Raw genomic sequence first — 16,565 nt, 5'->3', positions numbered from 1 at the left:
CATTTAGACCAAGGGCAGAGCTATTCCCACTTCTGACACTGTCCCCAAGCAGTGAGCAATGCAGGGTCCCACCTCCACCCGGACCCTCACCCCAAGGGCAGTCTAGCTCCTAAAGCTTCCTAACCTGGCCTGGGTGGTGCAGATCAGCCTGACTTGTAGGTCTAACTGTCTTTCTTTCAGTCCTCAGACCCCACAGCCAGCCCTTACACACACTGAACAGCCACAGCTTCTTAGCTGAGGGATCAGCAGCTTCTGACCCCAACCAGCCCGGAGCACTGGGTGGAAAGCTGGCCTAACAAAGTCGTAGAGGATACTCAGGGTCTAGGAGCCAGAAGCCAGCTGAGGGCTCCATCCCCAAATTCGCTGGAAAGGATAAAGCCCCCAGGCCTTTACTAAGCCATCCCCTGCCATCCCCCTGCCATCCCCCTGCCCTCCCCAGTCAAGAAGCTAGAGGAGACAAGGCCCAGAAGAGGAGGCTTTTAATACAAAGAAGGCAGGGGATGGCCTGGGAAGAACTTAAATAAAGGGGATGAGAGAGTCAGGAGCCAGCAGTAGGGGGCCTGGGGGCCCTGTGAAGAGGGATGATGCAGACGGAGTTCCGGGCCTCTTTGATCCGCCACCACCGGCCAAGCCTGCAGGGGGGAGAGGAGCAGCTGAGGGCGGGCCCAGCCCCACCCGGTATCCACCCCATTCCCACCCAGCCACCCACCCTATGCCATTTGCCCCACCCGCACCCCTCGAGAAGTGCCTCATACCTGTGCTCCTGCCCTACCCCGGCCACCAGGAAGTCCCCAGCACTGGAGAACTTGAGGCTATTGATAAAGCCCACCTGAGAAGAGGGAGGGACAAGGCAGTAAGATGTGAGAACAGATCCCTCACCACAGCCCCAGCATCACAGTCAAAGGCCCAGCCTGGGTTAAATCCCTGCTCTGCATCCTGCCACCTGGGCCAGCCCTCTACCCCTCAGGGCCTCAGCATCCACCTCTGTGAGATGGGGAAAGTAGAGCGCAGGCCTCGCAGAGAGTTTGTGGGGATGAAGGAGATGGTGTGCACCAAGCAGGGCCTGCCTCCTGGTCCTGGCTCTGGAGACTCCATGACCATCACCATTGACCCAAGCCCTGAACTGTCACTAGAAGTCACTGACAGATCCTGCCACTCTGCCCTAGGTTGCACCAAGTCCACACACCCTAGCCTGGCATTCAGTCTGGCACCAGTCATGCAGATCCCATCACAGGGCCAGGCCCTCCATGCCTTTGCCCACACTTCCCTGCCTTGTACCCCAGTAACCAGGACAGGGCCTAGGACAAGGAGGGGAGTGGAGGCGGGGAAGGGAGAGGAAGAAGGGAGGGTTCCTGCAGGCCCTGTGCTAGGAGCTGGGGCTAGAAAGAGAAATCATAGCTGGCCCTGCTCTGAGGAACCGCCCTTCTGGTAGGAAAACACTGTAACGGGCCTTGGGAGTGTGGTAAAGACAGGCTGGGTATTCAAGCCTCACTCACCAGAGGGATGTCGCAGAGAAGGTCAAGCTGCCGGAAGCCCTCCCCGCATTGCCAGAGCCGCACAGAGTTGCTGTGAGAGCCTGGGGGACAGGGAGACAGTGAGCACCCCCCTCACCAGCCCACCCTGAGATCCCCTCCTTTCTGCCACACAGGGCACTCACCTGTGGCCACGAGGTCCGTGTTGAGCAGGGCTGCCACTGATGACACCCAGAAGGGCTGCTCCAAGCCCAGCTCCCCCCGCAGCCCATGGGCCTCACGCTGCAGGGCAAGTGGCCGCTTCTTAGAGAGGCCCCACAAGGCTACAGAACTGTGGACAGGGAGCACGGTCAGTGAGGGGGCCAGGGGCAGGGCAGAAGGGCCACACGGCAGGAAGGGACCAAGTGCACACCAGCCACAGGAAGCAGACCAGGTCCCCTGCGCTCTTTGCCTCAATGTCCTCATCTATGGAAAGGGGTTACTACAGCTCCCGAGCAGGAGGATTCTACGCGGCAAGTCCAGGGGCAGTGGCAGTGGTAGAAGGCAGCACTTACCCATCGTCTGCACCCGACACCATGTGCTCCTCGTTGATGAGCTGGATGCTGTCAATGGAGCCCCTAGAGAAAGGCACCATGAGGGGCGTGGCCCAACCTCACCCCCAGCCCATGCGGGTGGCCCCCTCAATGCCCGGTGCAGCAGGCCGCCTTACTGGTGGCCGTAGAAGACAAGCTGGGACTCCTCGGGGATCTTCCACACACGCACGGTCCCGTCCCGGCCCCCGGCGGTCACGCAGCACTCCCTGCTCAGAGCATCCAGTGCAGCCACAGCATCCTGGTGCCCGAAGCTGGAGAGGGGGACAGAGGGAGGATGGGGTCACCCGTGAACCTGCACGCACACATCCGCGTGCCCTCTGCCTGCGCATACTCACAGCGTCTCCACGTAGGAGTTCTCCGCCACATTCCACACCTTCACAGAGCGGTCGTGGGACGTGCTGTAGAGATGGTGGGTGCCTCTGCGGAATGCCAGCCCCTAAGGGTGCATGGAAAGAGGGCAAAAGGAATCTGGACTACAGCAGGAGAGACAGAGGTCAGGCCCAGGGAGGACGTCCTGAAAAGCAGGTCACGTGGCACAGGAAGCCAGCCCCCATCAAGAGCGCTGTGGGGCTCTACGTGGAGCCAGGGGCACACTTGCCTGCCCTCAAGCAAGTACAGACTTCTCAGGCCTCCCTCTCCCTAGGCAAGCTCGACTCAGTCTCCCCCAGCTCTTCCCTATTGCTTCACCCTGTTTCTGTCCTGTTCACCAAAGTGCAGGTTCCCTGAGGATGGGGACCCACTGCCTCTTTCACACCATTCCCTGGATCCCAGTACCATGCCTGGCCCACTTGGGTGCTCGAGAAACGTCCACTAAAGGAGGCCCAGCTTCTCACCGACACGGCGTCCCGGTGTCCCGTGAAGGTGTACAGGTGCTGGCAGCTCTGGGCCTCCCAAATGAGAATGAGCTTGCTGCGGTCACCCGAGGCCTATGGAGACAAGGGCAATGGCCATGGGCACCCACCATGTGCCCACACCTCTCACCTACTCCCGGGGCCAATCCTGCCTTACCAAGTACTTGCCATCGGAGGAGATGGCCATGCAGAGGACGTGGCTACTATGGCCGGAGGGCTGCCCCTCGGCACCCTTCTTGGCTCGAGGGATCACATGAAGCTTCCGTCCACTTTCCACACTCCCTGACACCAAGGGGGAAGAGAGATGCTACTGGGACACAAGGCAGGACTGTCTGGCAACCCCCCTCAAGGGCAGCGTGGCACCATGGAAAAACTCCTGGCCTCAGGTCAGAAGATCTGGTTTAGCCACTGTGAGCCCCTGGACAAGTCACCTCAGTTTCCTCATCTGTTAAGTGGTGACAATAATCCCAAAGAGCAGCCATGAAGCCCAGAAGAAAAGGGACAGGAAAGTGCTTGGGACTGATGGTACGAGCTCTTCCTGTTACTACTATGGGTGGATGAGGACAGCCCTCAGTGGTCAAAGGCCAGGAACCCAGGAGGACCAGGAACTCAATCCCAGGACTGCGCAGAGCCTCAGCTGTCCTCTAGTCCAACTGCCCAACTGAAGCATCAACTCCCATTAAATCATCATCCTGCCTCCACTCCATCATCTCCAATGACATTGACAGGGAGCTCACAAGTCCCACTCCTGGGCAGAAGCTTCCACTGTCATCCAGAGAACACCTCTTTGGAAGCAAACCTGTCTCCGGAAGCTTCCCCCGTCGGGTCTCAGTTTTCCCTGATTATTTCTTCCTCCCCAGACCAGCTGGCCCAGATGATCCCTCACAGCTGCACCCCCACGCAGGCACTCACTCACACTTAATAATGGTGCAGTCTTTGGCGGCAGAAAAGATGGCCAGGTCGTCAGGGGTGATAACCAAACATGTGATGGACAGCTGGTGGCCCCGTAAGATTCGAATGTCAGCAGGGTCTGGGGCCTGGATCTAGGCAGGCAGGGACCGGGTCACTGCAACTAGGGGCAGGAAGGCCCCCCTCCACACACACACATGCCATCCTTTCCCACCACACTGCCCAGAAGGAAAACCGGACCCAGGGCTGCCAAGACCAGACCATTACCTGACCCTGTCTGCCCAAGTGCCCACTATGTTCCAGAGCAAACACCCCACAGCCTGAGTCCCCAGTTGGGCCATCTGCCCACCAACCCAGGTGATTCCCTCCAATCTGACACCAAAGTGCCCTGTCTGCTCACCTCCTTTGCCACCGACTTCTGCAGCCTGCCTCTCTGCTCGAGCTGCATGGAGAGGAGAGGGGTGAGATCCCAGGAGCAGGACCAGCCCCATCCCTTCCCTCCCACCACCCTCCCTCCACACTCACCACGTCCTCCTTCAGCCTCCCTGCCACCTGGTCCTCCTCAAATTCGCGGGCCTCGGCCTTCTCCTCCTCTGTGTAGGACAGACCAAGCCAAGTAAACCCAGGCCAACAACACCCCACTTTTCCCTTCCCATCCCCACCCACCACCTCAGTCCTGGGCCCTGAACATTTGGGCTGTGTCCCATGGAAGTTCAGGCCACCTCAGCCAAAGGGGAGGGAGGGCTGGATGGTCTCCTGCCCACCCCCTGCCTTTACTTATCAGATCAGTCTGAAGCCCCCTGAAGGCCTGGCCCACCCCAGAAGATCCATTAGCGCTCCTAGCCACCCTCCCACAGGGCCGCCAGCAGCAGCAGCCCCAGCAGCCCACCGGCTACCTGCATCAGTCACCCACCAGGTGGCTGGGGCCACAGCAGGCAGACTCAGGCACAGGCCCCGCCCCTCACCTGCCCAGTCCACAGGCTCACCTTGCTGCTTGAGCTGCTCAAGGTAGAGCTTGGCCAAGCGCAGCTTCTTCTCCTGTGCGGTCTCCTCCAGCTCCTCCGCCTCCTCCTCTTCATTCCTCCTGGGAACTAGGCTGTGAGCAGGAGGAACTAGGCTGTGAGCAGGAGGGCTCGGCCCGCTCCTCTGGCCACTAGGACCGTGCTCCTCGCTGCTTCCCCAGCCACTTGACACCCCCATCCCTGCCAGCCCTCATGGCCAATGGTCTCACACACGGAAAACTGAAAGATGTGACTTACCAAACTGAAAGGGCCCACCCAGGGCCCAACGTAAGGGTGAAAACAGACCCCAAACCCAAAGAGATCACTGGGAAATCTCTCAACTCTGGAGGGAAAGAGAAGGTTCTACAGGCTTCCAAGAAAAATCAGACCGTATACAAAGGGTCAGGAATCAAAATGACTCCAGAAGCCTCAACAGCAACACTGAGAGCAGAAAACAAAGGAGCTGCACGTACAAAATTCGGAACAAAACGCTAACCACTGGAATGGCATGCCAGTTAAACCATTAATGATAAATGAAAACATATCAGATGTACAAGGTGCCACAAAAGTGGTCCTTTCTCCTTCTTTTAAGGATGGAGGATGTGCTCCCTGAACGAGAGAGTAAGCTAAGAATGGGGAAGGCACGGGAGACAGGAAACAGAAGATCCAACATGTAAAGCAGAAACGGTAGATCTCAGAACAACGACGACCCCCCAGACACAGGGGAGCAGCCAGCCCAGATCTGATGCAAGGAACCAAGAGGCAGACGTGTTGGGACTATCAACACCCCATCCTCACTGCCAAGGCACCATCCTCTACCCTGAGGATGGGATTCCAGGTGAAGCTTAACTGGGCCTGGCTTGACCTTGTGCTAGTGAAGTCCCTGCTTTCCCGTCCATGCCCCTCACTCAAGATAAGTCCTACTTTGACTTGCTCCTGGGAGCTGGAGGTAAGTCACGGGAACTCAGAAGCAGAAAACCCAGGGCAGCCCGTTCCCTCTGATCAAGTGCCTGTAGATACCTAGTCGCTGTCAGGTAGCCCAATTGTTTCCTAGACTCATCCATGACCTTGCCCACAACTTCCCCAGAAACGACCTTGGAAATTCTCAAGGAAGCCAAGGCCTGACCATGCTCCTGAGACCGGTTAGTACCCAGTGCGCAGCAAGTCTTCAGCCAACAGGGTTGGTGCTGCCCTTCCCTCATACACCAGGGTCTTAACTTCTACTCAAGTTTACCCAAGGAATCAATCTATTGTTTCGGGTTCACACATAGAAGACAGAACTCTAAAGAAAATCAAAGCAAGTATACAACCATTGTAATTCCACTCAAATAACATTCTGGAAAAGGCAAAATTCTAGGGACAGCAGTTACTGGTTGGAGTGGGGTGGGAATTGACTGCAAAGGAGCCATGGGGGATTTTGGTGGGTGGCAAAACCCTTCTATATCTTTACAGTGGTGGTAGTTACACGACTATATGCGACTGTCACAACTCACAGAACAGTACACTAAGAAAGGTAAATATTACTGTATGTAAGTTATAGCTGAATCAGAAAAGGGAAAAGGAAAAAAAAGAAGAAAAAGGAAGGAAGGAAACCAAAGAAATGATTAACTTAAGTCAGGAATGGCAGTTGGGGCTTCTAAGTTTCTACGAATGGTCTAGTTCTGGTGGGTGCACAGAGGTTCATCATTTCATCATTACTCTTTATGGTACAATTACATTTCGTTAACTCTTCTGTAGCTGATACATTTCACAATACATTTTAAAAATATTTAAAAGTGCTTAGCACAGGGCCTGGCACACACCCACAGTAACCTTAAGACTACAAAAAGTATATATTAAATCTGTGAGCAGGTTAAGGCCAACATGTACTCAACTTTTAGAATTAGAATTTCTAAAGCCAACTCTTAAGGAAGGCACCGGGATTCTCTGATATGACAGCTTCCATGCCACAGGGTCAGGTCTGATACCTTGCCAGCCCCCTCTGAACTCTGCAACATACTCCACCCCCATCACCTGCAGAATGGAGGAGGTACGCAAAGCCCTCCACAGTCCAAATGCACCCACTGCCTACCCTCCCATCCTCTTCATCTCCCATCTAGCCCACTTAGCCCCCAGAGTTTTCTCTGGTCCCTGAATGCCTTCCCTATCTCTCCATGAGGAACCCCTCCTCATCTCTCCAGGCCCCATTTAAACTCCCCTTCTCTGTTCCGACAACACGCAGCTCTAAGATACACATCCCACCACAACACATTCCGTCTTCACCTGCCTGCTCATCTCTGTTCTCTCAACAGTGAAACTAGTGCCTGGCACTCTCAATAACTGTGAAATTGTGGGAGAACAGAATGAAGAACTAGCAAGCATTTCTTGCATCCCTCTCCCCTTGCCTGGAGTTCAGCTCCCTGTCATGAAGGAAGGTCTCACTGGTCTCCCATTAGGACTGGGGGTCCTCCCCACACAGAGACCGCCCCTGCAGTGAAGGCAATGACAGTTCTCAGGGTCAAAAAGTGGAGGAAAGAATCAAGATCTGAGAATCAAGGGTCAGAGTCCTGGGTTCTAGGCCCAGCTCTAGCCCCCGTCATTGAGTACTCCTTCCATACACAAATGGGCCCCAGTGTTCTTTTCTAGGTGGAAAAAAAGAGCTCACCTCTCAGTCTCCGAGTCGCTGGAGATCTCCTCATTCATCTTGCCGCCACCCTTGGACTTGCCCTTGTCCCCAGAAGAGTCGCCCTAGGAATTATATAATACTTTCTTTGGTCAGGGGTCCCGACCACCCCGGCTCGACCAAGGGCCCCTTAGGGTCCCTCGAGAGTCACTGGGAAAGGCGGTAGCCCCCGGCTCAAGTGAAAGGATTTTTCAGTATTTGGCGCGCGGAGAACGGGACGAAGCTGACTCCAGCTGGGGTCCCGGGGTCGAGGGGACCGGTGCCGGGGCCCCCGGATGGGGATAATGGCCCAGTAACATAGGATGGACCCCGGCCCGCCAAAGCGCCGTGCTCACCTTTCGCCGCAACTTGCCGGCCCCCGCACCAGCCCCGGCCCCCGAGGCCGGCTTTCCCCTCTTTCGAACCGCCCCAGTCGCCGACATGCTGCCCACCGTGTGTGTTGCGGCGGCTCCTGGCGAACTCACGTGGCGGCTGAACCCGGGCCGTCCCACAAGACTCCAAGCCAAGATAGGCTCCCACCGCCCGGTGGGCCCCGCCTCCCACAGCTCCATTGGGCCCTTGGGTAGGTTCTGTCTCGCCCCCAAGCGCCCATAGGATAAATGTCTGTGGCCACGCCTCCTAGAACTCCTATAGGCTCCCGCGCCCGGCTCCAGTAGGAAGCAAGCCTCTCCCTGGCGCTTCCGGCCAACGGCTGCGGCGCGTGCGCCCTGCCGCTGACTGACGTATGAAGAGGGGTCGGACCCCGACACCGTCTCTGTGTTTGCTCTCCTTGGACGCTGGGGGGCGCCAGAGACGCGGGATTCCTTTTCCTGGAACGTGACTCGTCCCCGTCAGGGGCGGGGGCCAGGGTGAGAGAGTCTGACTCTAAATAACCGGGGCGGGGGAGAGGGATCCGGCAGCCCCCGGGAGAAGGCACTGCCCGCACCTGGGGCCAAGGTCACTGGACAACCGGTGGATACGTATTGCATGCCTCAGGCCAGATGAGCAGCTCTAAGGGCGCGTCAGTCCCCTGGGCCTTGGCTGTGTCCGGATCAAGTGTCCACCCATCCATGGGACAGGCTGCCTGCCCGCCTCGGCCTGCCCAGCCTCTGACTCACCAGACTGGTGGCCAAATAGCTGGAATCCTACCCACACCCACTTCTTCCCTGCCCCCCTAAGGCTTACGAGAGGTTGTTAGAACTAGGACTGCCTGGGAGTTACTGACCTGGTGGCCACAACCTCTCCCAGGTCCCTGCTTCTCTTAGGTGAGTGCTCTATGGCCTCTCCCACAGCCCTCCACAGGGCAGGGCAGGGCGGGTGTGACTGACCCTTGCCCTCTGGCAGTTCAATGCCACTGGTCTGGGACGGAGGCTGGCACCCCAGAACTCTTGAACCTGCTGGGAAGGGTTTCTGCGCTATTGGGTCCTAATCTTTGGAGAGACAGATCTGGCCTTAGGAGTGCTAGCCCCCCGGGAGCCACTGCCCACTCTCCTCCATAGCTGGGGTGACTCAGCCCAGCAACCATGCCAGGTCCAAGTTAGCTGAGATGGGGGAGGAGCAGAGAGTGCTCTGGGGAGAGGAGCCCAGAAATGGGAGGGGGCAGATTCTCCTTTCACTTTCCCTTCAACCTCAGAACACACAAAAGAGCCATAGAGGGTGGAGAGCCCCTCTTCCTTGGCCAGACTGGGCAGACTGGACAGGGGCCTGGCCTGGCCCTGGTGACTGGAGAAAGGGGTGTATCTGGGGTGCAGAGAGCCGGTTTTGGTCAGGGACCGGGAGTGGGGAAATGGAGGCAGAGGGAGGTCACCAAAGGGCAATCTCAGGGTGGGGCAAGTTAGTGCTGTGCCAGCCAGGTGGGACGCAAATGTCACGGATGCCTGAGGACCCCCTCTGTGCCCTAGAACAGCCATGGCTCCAAAGCGCAAGCCCCAGGTACAGCGTGAGGGTCCTGAGAAGAAGAAGGGGCGTCAGGGGGCACAAGAGGAGGACAGTTTCCGCTCCACTGCCGAGGCCCTCCACCCACAGAGAAGCGCATAGCCTAAGTGGACCCCCTGTGCCCACTCAGCTGCAACCCTAGGACCCAGGTAAGCTGTAGTCCCCAGCCAGTCCCAGTGCCTGCTCCCTCTTGGGTACAAGTACACTCAGACCTCCTCCCCTCCCCCTTGGCTCTGGCTAAATAGCTCAAGGCTCCCAAGTAAACTGTGTTCTTCCAAGACCCCAAAGGTCAGGCAGGGCTATATCCCATCAGATCCAGGTGGGTCATGTCTGCTCTTCAGACCCCAGGACAGGCCCCTGAGCTGCTCAGTCTTCCCCCAACGACACTTAAGGCAGGGTTCCCAGACAGGGCCTCCTCTGACACCCCAGTGCAGTGTGATTCCTGTCAGCGTGCAGCCAGGTACCCCATCCCACTCAGGGGCGGCCGGAGCCAGCCTGCCCTCCACGCACCCACTCTGGCCACAGGTGCATGAAGACTACGACTGTACCCTGAACCAGACCAACACTGGGAGCAACAAAAACAAGTTCTACATCATCCAGCTGCTGGAAGAAGGTGACTGCTTTATCTGCTGGAACCGCTGGGGGCGCGTGGTGAGTACCACTCACCCACCCTGTGCCCGCATCCTCCCCACCTCTCCCTGCTCAACGCATGGCCCCTGCTTCCCGGGGTCCCCACAGCTTACTCAGGCCAAAAGGCCACAGCCTCTGACTGTGCCCTGCCCCACCTCTGGGGGGCGCTCGGGACAGGGCCTGCACAGTAGAGGCCAGCAAACATTTACGGCGGGCACTGTGGTAGGCACACCTCTGAAAGCTGTTGCTTGCCGGGAGAGGTGGGCCAGCCACAACTTAGCCGCTTCATGTCACTGGAGGATGCACAGAAGGACTTTGAAAAGAAGTTTCAGGACAAGACCAAGAACAGCTGGGCAGAGCGGGACCACTTTGTGGCCCACCCCAGCAAGTATACACTTATCGAAGTACAGAGAGAGGATGAGGCCCAGGAAGCCATGGTGAAGGTGAAGTGGCCAGAGAGGGAGGGTGGGCCTGGGCCGAGGGAAGGGACAGCCACTGCCCAGCTGTATACTCTCAGGCACAGGCCTTCCTCTCTGGCCTTGGTCTGGCCAGGCCCTGCTCTAGGTGCAGGTGCCCTGCCCAGCTGCTCCTGCCCAGGTGGGCCCTCTACCCCTAGGTAGACGGAGGCCCAGTGAGGACCGTAGTTCGTGGTTCAGCAAGTGCAGCCCTGCTCCCTGGACGCAGCCACACAGAAGCTCATCACCAACATCTTCAGCAAGGACATGTTCAAGAATGCCATGGCTGGGCTTCCCTGGTGGCGCAGTGGTTGAGAGTCCGCCTGCCTATGCAGGGGACACAGGTTCGTGCCCCGGTCCAGGAAGATCCCACATGCCACGGAGCGGCTGGGCCCGTGAGCCATGGCCGCTGAGCCTGCGCGTCCGGAGCCTGTGCCCCGCAACGGGAGAGGCCACAACAGTGAGAGACCCGCATACCGCAAAAAAAAAAGAATGCCATGGCTATCATGAAGCTGGGTGAGGGGGGAGGAGCCAGGAAGGGTAGCAGGGGTCTGGGGGTGGCAGGGCTGTGGGCCTGACTCCCCACTCTCCCCATCCCCCCAGATGTGAAGAAGATGCCACTGGGGAAGTTGAGCAAGCAGCAGATTTCCCGGGGTTTGGAGGCAGTGGAGGCGGCCCTGAAAGCCCCCGCAGAGCGTGGTCTCAGCCTGGAGGAGCTGTCCTCCCACTTCTACACCATCATTCCCCACAACTTCGGCCGTAGCCAGCCCCCACCCATCAACTCCCTGGAACTTCTGCAGGCCAAGAAGGATATGCTGCTGGTGAGGGTTGGCAGGTTGCAGGCAGTGGGGTTACCAAACAGATAGATGGGGCAAGGGAGATGGGGGACAGATAGATCGACTGCGATGGGCAGGCCGAAGGACAGGGGAGGGGAAGGACAGACAGATAGATGGGGTGGGGCTGAATAAGGTGGGGTGGCCATGGTCCTATTTATGTGGGAGGGGGAGGGGAGGCCCAGGGTCAAGGGGACACACAAGCTGCCAGTGCCCATCCCCTTAGGTGCTGGCAGACATCGAGCTGGCCCAGACCCTGCAGGCAGCCCCCGAGGAGACAAAGAAAGTGGAGGAGGTGCCACACCCACTGGACCGAGATTACCAGCTCCTCAAGTGCCAGCTCCAGCTGCTGAGTACAAGGTGGGCCGGTCCCCACAGAGGAGCCGAGCTAGCAGTGGGCACTGGCCCTTTGCCTGTCTGCCCTCCAGGTGCCCAGAAGAATCCCTTTCCTAGGGCCTTCTCTCGCTGTGTCTCCAGGGCCTGAGGAGAGCTCTGGGACTGCAGGGGACAAGTGGAGGTTAGTCCATACATTTCTTGCTCTTGGCACCCAGTTTCTTCTCTCCCCACAGGTGATACATCCCTGCTTGGAAAAGACTGGCAGCAAGTACAGTTGCCCTGCTCTTCAACATAGTTGGACAGTGAACCGAGAAGGGGAGGTGAGGAAGATTCCCTCCCCACCATCACTACCTTGTCCCTTAGGGAGATGATCTTGGCTTATCTTCCCTTTAGCGAGTTGGCTGAGAAACTCTGACCAGTTTCCACCAGGCCTAGGTCTTGTGCATGTGTGCATGAGTATGTGAGTGACTAGGGAACCCTTGGCCTTGGTCATACCCTCTGATGGCAGATAGAAACACCTGAGCTTGGGTGGCATGACTCTCCTGGTTCCCATCTCCCCCCCTAGGGAGATCAGTTCCAGGCCCATGACAAGCTGGGTAATCGGAAGCTACTGTGGCACGGCACCAACGTGGCTGTGGTGGCCGCCATCCTCACCAGTGGGCTTCGCATCATGCCACATTCTGGTGGCCGTGTTGGCAAAGGCATCTACTTTGCCTCGGAGAACAGCAAGTCAGATGGCTATGGTGAGGTGTCCCTCAGAGCCAAGCCCTGAGTGGGTATGGGGACACTAAGGAGCATGGGGCCCATTACTTGTCCCACCTGCAGTGGATCCAGGAGAGGACCCCTCGGATAGTTACTGACTAGAGAGCTCTGTGGGGCATCCTGGGGGTTGGGGGACTCAAAGGAGGCATCTGCTGGTCAGCGACAGCTTCCTGGAGAAGGCGATGCAGATGGGATGAGTGTGCCAACCTGACCTGGGAGGGGGTGAAAGAGGAGCCTTCAAGGTAAAGCAGCCAGGGAGTGGCACGAAGCCTGGGAGGCTGCGGCAGGTCAGCACCTCCAGGCACGGCTTGATGACAAAGCTTAGAGCAAATGCCGAGTGTGGGTGTGGGGTTTGGGGGCCCAGGAGGATCAAGGGAGCCTTATTCAGAAAGTGATGGGGAGTACAGTTGAACGTGGCTGCAGCCGTTGGGAGGGTGGCAAAGGCCAGAGGCTGCAGGGAGGCTGTGTTCCCATCCAGGCCAAATGTGATGGGCCCCCAGCCCAGGGCAATGGAGGCGGAGGAGAGAATCCATGAGAGGAGTATGTGGGAGGTGGGATGGGCAGCATTGTGGGAAAGGGTCGAGGGTGTCTCTAATGACCCCCAAGTTTCTGTCCAGGGGTGTTCTCACTGAGGTGACCTGCCCCTACTGGCTTCTCAGCCCAGGTTGACCTCATTATTGGAGACCACTGCCCTCCGCCACTCAAGAGACCAAGGTCGGAGGATTCATCCAAGTGCAGATGGAGCTGAAGGTTGCTCAAGGCCAAGGCGTCCACTAGGAGGGCAGAGGAGCCTAAGAAGAAGTGGAGGGTGGCCTCAGGAGAGCATTGCAAGGGGGTCTCAGGGTAGAGGGTGAAGGATGCCGTGGCAAAATCAGCAGAGCGGGCCTGAAAAGCCCCCACCCCAGATATGGTCACTGGAAGGCCATTACTGATCTTGGTGAGGGTGGCAGACGCCTGGACTCTGGGAGTTGAGCAATGGAGGAGAGAGCGGGGAGGGAGCACAGCCAGGACAAGGGGCCTGGAGAAATGGATGGAGGAAGGACGGAAGAAAGATGGGTACTTTTCTGGGCCGGGGCAGCAAAGCCAAAGGAGATAACAGTGCAGCAGAGAGGAGCCCAGGGAGTCAGGCAGAGAGCCGGTCTGCCTACCCTGAGCCTCCCTGTGTCCCCCAGTTACTGGCATGTCCTGCGGGGCCCATGACATTGGCTACATGTTCCTGGGTGAGGTGGCAGTGCGCAGAGAGTACCGCATCACCGTCTATGAGCCCAGCTTGAAGCAGCACCCCCCTGGCTTCGACAGTGTCATTACCCGTGGCCACACAGAGCCTGGTGAATCCCATGAAGCTGGACAGGCCTAAGGATAGAGGTGAGGCTGAGATAGAGCAGGATGCTTTCAGGGAGGAGGTGAGCAAGGAAGGGGCTTGTGAGGAAGGACGAAAAGAAGCAGGATTCTTCAATGCAGTCATTCACTTTATCATTCAACAAACATTCACTGATTCAACAAATCTTTCCTGGGCATCCAGGAGAGCTTCAAAGAAGAGGTGTCATTGACTGAGCATTGAAAGATGAGCAGGCATTTCCCAGGCAGAGAAATGCGGGAGGAGATTCCAGGCAGAAGGCCCAGCCTATGCAGTGGTTTGGAGTTTGGCAAGGTGGGAATGAGTGGGCACTCCCTGTGGTAGAAGTAGAGAGCACAGGGGGTAGGACTTACCGGTAAAGCCAAGGACCAGTGACCCTTGGGTCATTCATGGCCCTTGCTGTGCCCTGCAGTTCCAACCCAGGACACCAAGCTAGAGCTGGATGGCCAGCAAGTGGTGGTGCCCCAGGGCCAGCCCATGCCCTGCCCAGAGTTCAGCAGCTCCAGCTTCTTCCAGAGTGAGTATCTCATCTACCAGGAGAGTCAGTGCCGCCTATGCTACCTGCTGGAGGTTCGCCTCTGAGCTGTCTGCCCGACCCGCCTCCCGTCCACCGCCAGGAGCTAGACCATCATCCTCAATCTTCCTCCCATCCCTGGTGCCCCCATATCACCCCTTCTTGCTCTCAAATCTCCCTCCTGTGTCCAGACAGTGATCCCCTCTCCCTCTAATCCTTGTGGTCCTGGCATGGCTGTGGCCTCAGTCTCGCCTCCTAAGGTGATGGGTGTGATGGATTGGCATTATTACTGGGACACGGATACAGCAGCCTATTCAAGCCTGTGTAGTTAGAGGGGCACAGGCTGAGAGTGGGCGGGTCCCACAACCCTCCGGGCCATCCACCCTGGCCCAGACTGTCCATCCGAGAGAGGCGTGATCACCGAGGTGGGCTGAACTTCAGACATGCACAGGCAAGTGCACATTGTATTGGCTCACCCCCCTGACCTCTGTCTGTGCCAAAGCTGCACCAGGCCTGGGCCTTCTTGCTTTCCACAGTGACCCACCACACCACATAGCAGTTCCAGCCCCACTCCAGGGAGTGACCACTCACACGGAGGACGTGGGTTGTACACACACTCCCACCCACCCTGGTCAGTCTACATTGGTCACTGCAACGACTGGCCTCCTCTGATCATTGAGCCTCCAAAAGGGACCGTCCCCATCAACTCAGAACTGTTGGTCATGTGGGGACCCACCTGGTGATTCTGTCCTTTAGCCCAGACGTGGCCAGGCAAATCAAGCATTCCTTGTGTCTTGGCACCAAACACCCATGTGTGTCTTCTATGTGAATATCATAAATGAATTGAGAATATCTGCAAGGGGTGCAGCTCTGCTGTCATGAAAGAATGCTAGTTATCACCCCAGGCTACCCTGTCCACAAACAAGGGGTGCAGATGCTAGACAGCAGGTCAGGGTCCAGTGCAGTGTCACACACCACATTTAGTTGTCGTGTCTCTTTGGTCTCCTTTCATCTGAAACCATTCTTCAGCCTTTTTTTTTTTCCTTCATAACTTAGACACTCTTGACACTACTGAAGAGTACAGGCCAGTTGTTTTATAGACTGTCTCTCAGTTCGGGTTTGTCTGATGTTTTGCAGTGATTAGATTCAGGCATTGCAGTTTGGGCAGGAACATTACATGAATGCTGTGTCCTCGGTGCACTGTATCAGGAGGGACATGTCCCATTCTTGGTGATGTAAATTTGGTTGCTCAAGGTCGTGTCCACCAGGTTTCTCCACTGGGAAGTTACCATTTCCCCCATTTTTAATTAATCAGTAATCTGTGGGGAAATATTTTGAGGTGTAAATGTTCCATTCCTCATCAACTTTCACCCACTAGCTTTAAAATCCAATGATGATTTTTACCTGAAATCGATGACTTGAATCAATTTTTGCTAAGATGGTTGCAAATGATAGTTAAATAATTTAATTCCATCATTTCTTCTATATTTATTAATAATAGCCCCCTTTGTTTATTATCAGTATGGATTTGTGGGTTCCTATTTTATGCAATGGGTTATAATCCATTACTGTTATTATTTTGATCCTCAAATTGTCCCAGCTTTGGCCAGCAGAAGGTCCTTTAAGCTGACTCCTGTGTCTACATCATTTTATGAGCACTTCCTTATGTTCTGGTATCACACGATGTTCCAGGCTCATCTTGCACAAACCTAGAATCAGCCATTTCTCCAAGGAGCCCTGGTTCCCTAGAGCAGGAAACGGTATTTAGAATCCAAGATCTGGGCAGTAGGTATGCTCTTTGGTACTGGGTGTCATTGCTTTTCAGTCCCAGTAGCAGAGAGGGCTAGGAAATATGTATATGTAAATAAACACATCTATCTGTGTCTGTTTCTCCAATTCCAATCCAACACCATATGGTCTTTCCATTCTTCCCCATATCCATGATTTTACTCCCTTCTCCAACTGTCAGAACTTTGGTTCTCATCAACATCAGTATATTTACTTATTTGCTCAATCCCACACAAAAAGAAGTTTCAGAATTGCTACACCCAATACCATTGTGAAAAACAAACTTTCTAATTAGAGCTCAAGATTTACTGAATCATTCAAGATTATCTTTTTGTCTTTAGACTGAGGGTCAATGGTCAAAGCAACAATTTGAACACAGGTTCAAATGTTACTTGGATTAGCTATTTATTTCCCTTCAGTGTGGTTATACTATTCATTTGAAATGCTGGTAGGTTCATTTGCTTCTATTTATATTCACTTTTAGGGTT

At 56.1% G+C, this 16,565-nt stretch overlaps 2 protein-coding genes across 4 annotated transcripts; one reads left to right on the top strand and one right to left on the bottom strand.

Annotated features, from left to right (window-relative positions):
• Positions 1–470: 470 nt before the first annotated feature.
• Positions 471–8,765, bottom strand: RRP9 (ribosomal RNA processing 9, U3 small nucleolar RNA binding protein; the record flags this gene model as incomplete). 3 transcript variants are annotated; one of them, XM_082848206.1, is made up of 15 exons in its annotated part: positions 471–632; positions 756–829; positions 1,497–1,576; positions 1,658–1,803; positions 2,027–2,089; positions 2,182–2,316; positions 2,401–2,501; positions 2,899–2,991; positions 3,074–3,198; positions 3,833–3,959; positions 4,226–4,267; positions 4,351–4,418; positions 4,812–4,921; positions 7,471–7,553; positions 8,693–8,765. In XM_082848206.1, 14 exons carry the CDS (start codon positions 7,506–7,508, stop codon positions 539–541), a joined length of 1,296 nt encoding a protein of 431 aa, XP_082704332.1. In that variant the 3' UTR covers positions 471–538. The 3 variants fall into 3 exon arrangements, with proteins under 3 accessions (XP_082704332.1, XP_082704333.1, XP_082704331.1); XM_082848207.1 differs by lacking the exon at positions 8,693–8,765 and adding an exon at positions 8,414–8,524; XM_082848205.1 differs by lacking the exon at positions 8,693–8,765 and adding an exon at positions 7,824–7,910.
• Positions 8,672–14,357, top strand: PARP3 (poly(ADP-ribose) polymerase family member 3; the record flags this gene model as incomplete). Its single annotated transcript, XM_082848204.1, is given in 14 exon segments — positions 8,672–8,732; positions 9,374–9,481; positions 9,484–9,506; positions 9,510–9,551; positions 9,928–10,057; positions 10,291–10,475; positions 10,649–10,677; positions 10,679–10,794; positions 11,091–11,308; positions 11,547–11,714; positions 11,890–11,976; positions 12,222–12,399; positions 13,591–13,746; positions 14,188–14,357. Coding segments are annotated over 13 exon segments (1,608 nt in total). The 5' UTR covers positions 8,672–8,732; positions 9,374–9,375.
• Positions 14,358–16,565: the final 2,208 nt, after the last annotated feature.

Source organism: Leucopleurus acutus (assembly GCF_964270905.1).
Source record: "Leucopleurus acutus genome assembly, chromosome: 10".
Taxonomy (NCBI): domain Eukaryota; kingdom Metazoa; phylum Chordata; class Mammalia; order Artiodactyla; family Delphinidae; genus Leucopleurus; species Leucopleurus acutus.
Note: the sequence above shows the minus strand (reverse complement) of the source record. Positions and strands in the feature narration are given on the sequence as shown.